The sequence below is a fragment of the Salvelinus sp. IW2-2015 genome, unplaced genomic scaffold, assembly GCF_002910315.2.
Source record: "Salvelinus sp. IW2-2015 unplaced genomic scaffold, ASM291031v2 Un_scaffold4537, whole genome shotgun sequence".
NCBI lineage: Eukaryota > Metazoa > Chordata > Actinopteri > Salmoniformes > Salmonidae > Salvelinus > Salvelinus sp. IW2-2015.
In genome coordinates this window covers 66,767-76,477 of record NW_019945807.1, presented here as the reverse complement: position 1 = coordinate 76,477, position 9,711 = coordinate 66,767, and the positions used below count along the sequence as shown (strand labels likewise).

The 9,711-nt window shown below is 41.5% G+C and overlaps 1 protein-coding gene and 1 long non-coding RNA gene across 2 annotated transcripts; both read right to left on the bottom strand.

The window, feature by feature from the left end:
* Window positions 1-5,316: 5,316 nt before the first annotated feature.
* LOC112077410 (12-(S)-hydroxy-5,8,10,14-eicosatetraenoic acid receptor-like) lies at window positions 5,317-7,431 on the bottom strand. The gene has a single exon (XM_024143929.2). The coding sequence runs from the start codon at window positions 6,864-6,866 to the stop codon at window positions 5,907-5,909; it is 960 nt and encodes a 319-aa protein (XP_023999697.1). The 5' UTR covers window positions 6,867-7,431; the 3' UTR covers window positions 5,317-5,906.
* Window positions 7,432-7,682: 251 nt separating this feature from the next.
* Window positions 7,683-9,404, bottom strand: LOC112077411 (uncharacterized). Its single transcript, XR_002895414.2, has 3 exons — window positions 9,221-9,404; window positions 8,665-8,815; window positions 7,683-7,814 (listed from the first exon to the last, which is right to left on the bottom strand). It is a non-coding gene; the product is annotated as an uncharacterized lncRNA (long non-coding RNA).
* Window positions 9,405-9,711: the final 307 nt, after the last annotated feature.

The window sequence follows — 9,711 nt, the reverse complement described above, 5'->3', positions numbered from 1 at the left end:
ACAGGGAACAAGAGCATGAAAACAATGCAACTCTAACACACGTGCCTGATCCCAGATCTGTTTGTACTTGTTTATAGCCAACTCTTTTGGCCGTTGTTACGACCACGTGTTTGTTTGACATAACAACAGCCACAGGAGCTGGCTCTAACAGATCTGGGACCAGGTTACAAACTAGGTCTAACTACCTTATCAGAACATCTACTCTCGCCGTATAATGTTTGAGAAAATCCTGATGAAAGTGGCCATTTTATGCCCTTTTTAGACCTACTGTATATATGCCTCCTGTAAGACCTTATGATCTGTACACGATACAGACATCTTGTCGTCAATATACTCCTTATAGTGTACCATATGGAGTATGTCTTGATTATGAAATACATTTTTTTATTTTTTTAACATTCATTTATTAAACATTAAATATTCATATAAATTTCTGAATTTTTTCTTTATTTTTTATTTAGTTCATTTTAAGACATTGTTTGGAACAATATACTCTACAAATACATCACATTACCAGAGTGGGCTCTCTGATAATTTAAGTTATGGTACATTTTATGAACACCACTAACACAGTGAATGGGAAAATGGATTCAAAAAGAACTCCCTCTGCTGGTGATTTGCTGAATGTGCAATCATGTGATTGGTTAATGACCTATAATGTACATTTCTATGTATAAAATGGGTTATATCTTAAAGTACCAGAGAATCCAATCTGAAATTTGACATCTTTGAAGAGTATATTGTTGAATTAATATTCATATTTTTTGTTATGTTGGGTAAAGTAAATGTGGTAACACTTATTTCTGAATCTAGATGTACTCCATATTTGAGAGGACACTATAATGAGTATATTGACTCCAAGATGTTGTCTGTATCATGTAAGGTAAGGGTCATAGGGTCTTACAGGAGGCATGTATAGCTTTAAAAAGAGCCTAAAATGAACAATTCCCTCATGATTTTCTCAAAAATAGTTTGTGATACAAATGTCAAAATGACCTTCCTCACAGATTCTATGTGAGAATTGCCAGAACAATCTGCTATACCAAAAATATTTCTGGGCTATTCTGCTGTGGAATGTACCAATTAGTACATGAATAGACTGCTTCAGTCAGTTGAATAATGTGACTCAGCCCAGACCCTGATTAAAACAATGGTGACTAATTAATTCCTCCCAGATCCAGATCACTACATCACGAGGACTGCTGATGGCCTGGCTAATGTGTGACTGGCGTCAGGAGCAACCACTCTCCTCACACGCGTACGCCTGGGGCTGCTGGAACTGTGTGGAATGCATCTTAGAATGAATCATAGCATTAAAACAGCCAACAGAGACCCCTAAGGTTAAAGTGATACTTGGGATTCTGGCAATGAGGTCCTTTATCTACTTCCCCAGAGTCCGATGAACTCTCGGATAACATTTGTATGTCTCCGTGTCCAGTATAAAGGAAGTTAGATGTAGATAGCACATTGCCTGGAAGTATATGGGTGATGCTAGTTAGCGTTGGCTCACGAAACTACATGTAACTTCCTTCATACTGGACACTGAGATATTCAGAACGTTTGGACACCTTCTCATTCCAGAGTGGCTACTTTGAAGAATCTAAAATATTATTTAGATTTGTTTAACACTGTTTTGGTTACTACATGATTCCATATGTGTTATTTTATAGTTTTGATGTCTTCACTATTATTCTACAATGTAGAAAATAGTAAAAATAAAGAAAAACCCTGGAATGAGAAGGTGTCCAATCTTTTGACTAGTACTGTATACTTAACAGTATTATATTAGTGCATTCGGAAAGTATTCAGACCCCTTGACTTCTTCCACATTATCCTAAAATGGATTTAAACATTAAATATACCCACCACACATACCCTAAATCACAAAGCGAAAACAGGTTTAGAATTTTTCAAATTCTCATTTACGAGCATTTTTTATCAATAGACCTGATTTAACATAGTCAACTCACCAGTAAAAAGTATCATGACAGCCCCTCTGAGTTTTCCAAAAGCACCTAAAGACTCTCAGACCATGAAACACAACACAGCACTCCTCTCTGTCCTGATGCAAACCAAGATCGCTGAACCCCCTCTGGCCTGACATGTCAACGCGCTCACGTCTGGAGGGCAAACCGCCACCCCATGACTAGTTTTGCCATCCAGGGACTGGCAGACTATCAGGATGCAGCAACAGATGGCAACGCGCCGGCAAGATACAACTAGACAGATATCTCCTGTTTCCATATTGACCATTATCGACATTCTCACCAACTCTTCTTCGACATCACTCCAAATGCTCTCTACAAACCTTCAACGGGCCTGGACATCGTACTGGCTAAGCAGGGACACCTCCTGGCACTGCAGCATTCCTGCAGCTTCCGCGCCTCCCGTTGTCTACTGAATGGTAGCTTTCTACTTTGGTCCCAGCACTCTCTGCAGGTCATTCACTAGGTCCCCCGTGTGGTTCTGCGATTTTGCTCACCCGGTCTGCATTCCATTCTTGACCCCACTGGGTGAGTCTTAGCGTGGACCCAGATCGAGCAGATTATTAGTCGGCCTTGTATGTCTCCATCTTCCTAACTAACTTGCTCCCACATGTTGATTGCTCATAAACCCAAGCTGCTTACCTATTGCACGATGTCAGTCTCCCAGCCTCGGTGCCAGTCCTACAATTTTGTATCTCTGGTGATCCTTGACCCATTCCTTGGTCTGCCATAGTGGAGTTTGGAGTGTCGACGTTTGGAGGTTGGATAGGTGTCTTTTATACTGAATACAAGTCTCAAACACACAGGTGCCATTAATAACACAGGTAACGAAGGAGGACAGAAGCGAGCCTCCTTATAAAGAAGAATTACAATGTCTGTGGAGAGCCAGAACAGTCTTGCTGTGGTACGCTCCAACCAAAACTTACTTTCCACCATAATCTTGCCAAATAAATTCCATTACAAAATCCTACAATGTGATTTTCCTTGACAATCATTTTGCTATATCATATCTATACTTCCTCAGCGATTTGTGCATGTTATATAATACCAGGCCCTTCCGTTTCTTACCTAAATGCATCTAGTGAAGTCACATTACCATAGCGCGAGAACCGTCCAATCCATATTAGTGTTAAAAAGAGGGATAAAACGTGCCAATTTCAAAATCGCATTAAGTGACTGACACCTCAAATACGATCTTTGCCCCAAACATGGTAAGTAGACCGAATTGTAAGCTAAATTTTCATATACATATTCACCACTAAGATATATAGATACTGATAGAGGTAATAAACTAGTACATATATAGATAAAACTGAAATAGTAGTAATAAATAACAGCAGAGCAAAGCATACTTGAAATAGTTAATCTACTTACAGTACGATATAAAGTATTACCTGAAAATATATACGCAATGCCATACATACCCTATAGACTAACGAATCAATATTATACAGTGATTATAGACATCACGCTAAAATGCAGAAGGATACAGTATGCTTCATAATTAGAATTTAATACAAATCACTCTCACCTATATAAAAACACAATATTTATTCAATTCCACCAAGTGAGCGTGGTTAGTAAGTAGCATAGCCTAGTCCAGTAGTGCAGTCAGTCAGTAGTAGATAATTGTGGTGTCCTTACCTCTCACAATTGAGGAGGGGTAGCTCCTAATCAGCCCGTTGTACTAGTACTACTAGTATACTACATACCACACTCCGGCAGTAATTAGTAATACAGTCTGGAAGCGGATTTAACAACACCCCTAGCCCCAAATACATTCAACACTCAGTTTTTCACAATATTCTGACATTTAATCCGACAATAATTTGGAAGTATGCTGGGTCATCACGCCCATATTGGAAGACCCATTCAACCAAGCTTTAACTCATCCTGACTGTGTCCTGGAGATGTTGCCTTCACTATTAAACACCACATAACTTTTCTACCTCATGATGCCCAAATCTTATCTTTTGTGAAGCTGGCCACCATTCCTCTTGTCAGCAAAGCACCCCAACAACATGAGTCGCCTGCCACCCCGTGTCTTCACAGCTGGATGTTTCTCGGCTGCAAGCCTCTCCCCATTTTTCCCTCATAACATAACGCATGGTCATTCCTGGCCAAACAAGTTGCTATTTTGTGTTACATTCAGACCAGAGACATTCTCCAAAAGTACGATCATTTTGTCACACAGCGCATTGCCAAACCTAGTCAGGCCTTTTTACATGGCGTTTTGCAGCAGTGGCTCTATCCTCCTTTGCTGAGGAGCCTTCCAGGTTATGTCACTATACAGACTACTCCGTATATTACGTGAAATAGTAATATTACTCGTACCGCTTTTATCCACGCTCAGCCTCACAATGTCCTATCGCTCCCTTGACAGTTCCTGCTAGTTGTCGGCCATTTGATTGTGGTACGTTCTCGGCACCAAAGTACTGTTCATCTCTAGGAGACAGAACCGCGTTTCCTTCCGCCTGAGCGGTATGACTGCGGCGTGGTCCCATGTGTTTATACTTGCGTACTATTGCCTGTACAGATGATGTGGTCCTTCAGGTGTTTGAAATTGCTCCCAAGAGAACCAGACTGCTGGATCTACAATTCTTTTTCTGAGGCTTGGCTGATTTCTTTGATTTTCCCATGAGTTCAAGCAAAGAGCACTGAGTTTGAAGTAGGCCTTGAAATAATCCACAGGTACACGCCAATCGACTCAAATGCATGTCAATTAGCCTATCAGAACTTCTAAAACCATGACATCATTTCTGGATATTTCCAAGCTGTTTAAAAAGGCACAATCAACTTAGTGTAGTAAACTTCGACCCACTGGATTGGATACAGTGAATTATAAGTGAAATAATCTGTCTGTAAACAAATGTTGGGAAAAATGACTTGTGTCAGTCACACACAGAAAAAGTCCTAACCGACTTGTCAACAACACAGTTTGTTAACAAGAAATGTGTGGAGTGGTTGAAAAAAAGTTTAATGACTCCAACCTAAGTGTATGTAAACTCCCGACCTTCAACTGTAATGTGGTCCTTACCTCTCCAATAGCAGGAGGGGTAGCTCTTATCAGCTGTTTATATACTAGTAGTAGTGTAGTAGTGGTGTAGTAGTATTATAATGGCTCTTACCTCTCCAAGGGAGGAGGGTAGCTCTTATCATGCGTGTCGTTAGTCCACTACTAGTAGTATTGTAGTCACGTGGTGTAGTAGTATATAATGTGGTCTTACCTCTCCAAGGGAGGAGGGGGTAGCTCTTATCAGCTGTTGTTGTTGTCGTGGTAGTAGTAGTAGTAGTAGTAGTAGTAGTAACAATCATTTTTATGGGAGCATCATTTGTGGAGAATATTTATTTGACCCAGACAATTAGTAACAGCATCATGATGATCTGTTTAACATGATGACATCACAGGGGAAAGAAACCGATGACTGATCATAACAGAAACCAGTATTGAATCACAGTCTGATTTGGCAAACAAAAGCTGAACATGCCAGTGCTTCCCCTACATTCATTTAGCAGCGGCGGGCCGCCACACCAAAATAAATATGAATACGGTAAAAACGTTTTCAGTGTGAACTTWAAACGACTAAAACCCAGATATAAAGTATGTCGAAAAGATAATGGAGCTATATCTTTTTAAATAAGYTCATCTTTGAGAACTAACCATCACCAAAATAAAAACTAGACAGTCAGAGAGAATCTAAAATGTTAAAAATGTCATGGCATGGGGCCCCAATAGATTTGTTTTAAGAACGTTTTAGTTATACGGCATAAGRCATGGCAAAATGTGTAGAATTCCAGGAAATTATCTTTTTTTTTTTTTTAAATACCAAAAATTCTCAGCCCCATGAAAGTGTATAATTGCAAGAAACTCTTTTAAAAACTGTGGCCACGCCCACACCCAGAAGCATTATTACCTACTAGCTACAGTGTATTGTTGTTGCGTTTTAGATTTAAGTTGGTTGGTGTTGGGTTTGTTCTTTCAGCCGTTTCTGTGTTGTTTCTCAGTAGACAGGGGCAATACGTTTTCAGGTAGAGGCGTTTGAACTTAGTGCTGCTTAAGCAGTAAACAATTGGGTCCACTAGACAATCCATGTGGGAAAAAACTATGAAACCATCATAGACCTGAACAGCTATATTCTCAGCATTTTGTAAATCCATGGCTCTGACAATCAACAGAACAATTCTAGCTATGGTACAAGGCAGGAAACAGAAAGAAAAGACCAGKATGACAGAGGTGACCAGAAACACTGCTCGGCGCAGCTTGGTCGTGTCACCTACTGTCTTCTTTTTGAGTCTGTTGACAATGCGGACCGTGCAGTASACCAACACAAAGAAAGGGATGAGAATCTGGGTGAAGAACACAACCTCTCTCAGAGTGTCAGTGACGTCCCCATGACTGCTACAGCAGCCAGTCTTCAGTATGGTGGGGATTGTCAAAGGGAGCAGTACTAGCCAGATCATGACAGATATATGAGGGGACTTTTTGAGGACAACGTCCTTGTTCCCAGGATGAACCACGTTGAAGTAGCGATCGAGTGAAATGACYGCCAGGAAGCCGATACTGGCGCCTCGGTTCAGGAACAGCATGAAGAGCATGGCTTTGCAGATGGTTCTGTCCACACTCTGCCGCTCTCCGTGAAGGAAGTTGTACGTGTTCACCGGCAAACAGCCGAGCAGAAGAAGGTCAGCCAACACGAGATTGAACAGGAAAAGGTTGTTGGAGTCCCGTTTCCAGAACTCCAGCTTGAAGATGAAGAGGTAAAGCACTGAGAGGTTAAGAGGCAGAGCCAGGCTGAACTCCACAATCATCACAGAGGCGTAAAATGTGTACAAGGGCAGATTATCCGCTGTGCAGTTATCATTCAGAAGATCCTCTTCCATAATATGAACTGTCAAAACCTGTCCCGTTTACAGTCAAAGTCTGATCCTGTCCGAATCCTTAAGAAGGAAAAGCAGTCCTCCAGAGTCCTCACCGCCAAGTGAGTCTGTTTAAGGGAAGCTCCTATTCCGTGTGCAGACTTGGTGAAACTGAAGGACTGTACTTCAGTCTGGAAGTAATACCCCCCCAGGCAGCAGTGGTAAATTGTTCAGACTTGTTGGTTGAGCACCTTCCATTCCTGAGTAGGCGAGTCACCACAGGACCAATAGATAAGCAGCTGGTCCCATGAGGGATTGAGGATATAGTGGAAGACATTGCATCAACACACAACAACTATTTTTTCCCATATTTGTCATATTGGGGCGGCAGGGTAGACTAGTGGTTAGAGCGTTGGGCCAGTAACCGAAAGGTTGCTGGATCGAATCCCTGAGCTGACAAGGTAAAAATCTGTCGTTCCGCCCCTGAACAAGGCAGTTAACCCACTGTTCCTAGGCCGTCATTGTAAATAATATTTTTTTTCTTAACTGACTTGCCTAGTTAAATTAAATATCTGCATATAAGTGACCTTTTTCCTTTGCTACATATTTCCTTGTAACTCCCTGCTGAATTCCTACATGAAGTAGGCCTGGGTAAGTGCAGGGGCGTGCTGCTGGTTACACAACACATCCGTGGGAATTCAAATGGAGTTGAGGCTGTCATAACACGTCTTGATTGATTAAACACACAGAACTACAAGGTGAAGACACAGGCACTTCTTAGCTGGAAGTCATAGAAAACCTCATGAGCAGGAAGGTTTTATTTTGATTCATTGATTTCTTGTTGTAATGTTTGTTTACCTCCCAGGGCGCCGCTGTGGTCCAGACTCCTCTTCTTCAGGGCCCGTGTGGTGAGAGTCAGAGGAACCAGGATGGAGAACAACCATCGCCATGGAGACACCGGCTGGAGAGTGCCTGGAATGACAGAAGGTCCAGGACTCAGCTATACACACAGGTACGCATTGAATTAGGTTATAGCTCTAGATAATAGTGTTTCATCAAGCAGTGCTTCCTCCTCTTGAACAAACATCTACTACTGAAACCAGCTCTCCTTGTCTATACTCTGGAATGAGGTGAATAGAAGCCTCTCACTTTTAGGCAGGGGGGCAACAGAGCTAGGTGGGGGGGGCAACAGAGCTAGGCGGGGGGAGGGGGGGGGGCAACAGAACTAGAAAGGGGGGCCCATCTTGTTTATATAGTGTTGAGAGAAGGTTTCCACCCTTTAGCACTGTCTCTATTTCTGCAACAAAACATGTACTCCCCTCTTACAGGTAACGGTGAGAGCATGTGAGCATGTTTTGCAGCCTCTAAACTTCTCACTCATCTGTATTCATGATTCATTCGTGTTTTTTTCTTAATCATGGCACTATCAGGATTAATTTAGAAGTGTTCTGAAGCATCTTCTATACTTACTTATATATGGGACCAAATACTAAACTTTTGACTACTTCAATCCACTTTGAGCTTATTAATCTAGAGATTCACATACTTTTTCCCACAAAGAAATGAAATGTTGGATCAATTTTCTCAATAAAGAAATTCAAAAGTACAATTGTTTTTGTGTTATTTGTTTAATCAGATTAACTTGATCTATTATTAGGAGTAGGACTTAGATGAAGATCTGATTACATTTTAGGGCACATTTATGCAGAAAAATATATATTTTAAAGGGTTAACAAACTTTTTATAAACCAACAATGGTAGGGAAAACACTGGACATTACTGACAAGGTGTGTGTGAGCATGTGCACACAAGTGTGTCTTACCATAATATGTGCTGGCTGTGATGGAAATGATCCAGAAGAAGAGGGAGATGGCCAGGGTGGCACACAACACAATCATATCAGTCATCATCTTCAGGTATTCTTTCATTAGTATCTCATCCTCAAAAATCATTGTGGAAGAAGTGAATAGAACCTGTGGACGTCATCGACATTACCTTAGGCACTTGTTTAGTTATATGACAGATGGCTTACAGGGGACAGTTAGTAGCCTGGTCCAAGGTCTGTTTGTACTGTCTTGCCAACTCCTGTGGGCACATTGACACACCAGGCAGATCTAGGACCAGGCTAGTCTGGGCAGACGCTGGTGGGCTTTATGGATCTCCATCATAAACCCACTAACAGCTGCCCAGGCTAGGTAGGACCAGGCTAGGTAGGACCAGGCCATTACCCCTAAAAACGTAAGACTGACCGGACAGCGCCATATGTCGCTAGCCAACTAGCTAACTAACGTTAGATGTCTACTGGTGTGGAACTAGCAGCTAGCTAGTAAGCTAATACGTCAGAAAGTGGGATAAAGAAAATAGGGTAAAGGTTGCACCTGAAGTAGCCGAAGCCATGGCTTGTGTATCCTGCTTCTTCCATTGTGGACAAGTGCCAAAGCAACTAGCTAATGTAACGTGTCCRTATAAGATAACTTAGCGAGATGAGACGATTCACAGCTGTCACAGTACTGTAGCGTAGTCAGATTTCAAAACACAGGATTCTTTGTTTATCTTCTGTGGATGTTTTATGGCGGTTGGAAACCAACTTTAAGGTGCATTACCGCCACCAACTGGACTGGAGTGTGGACCAAAGACAGGGAATGTCTAAATCCTACCCAATTTTCTCAACTCCCTAAGAAAACTTAATGCATAATGAAATACTACATTCCCTTATGATTTCCTCAGCAGTTCACTTTCATTGTTGACTGAGAACTGGATGTGGATGTAAAGAAATACATGCATATTTCCGCTAATGTGTCAGATTAAAGCTTCAGTGCTCATATTTCACAAAAATAAATGATTCACCAAACACAAATCCATCAATACG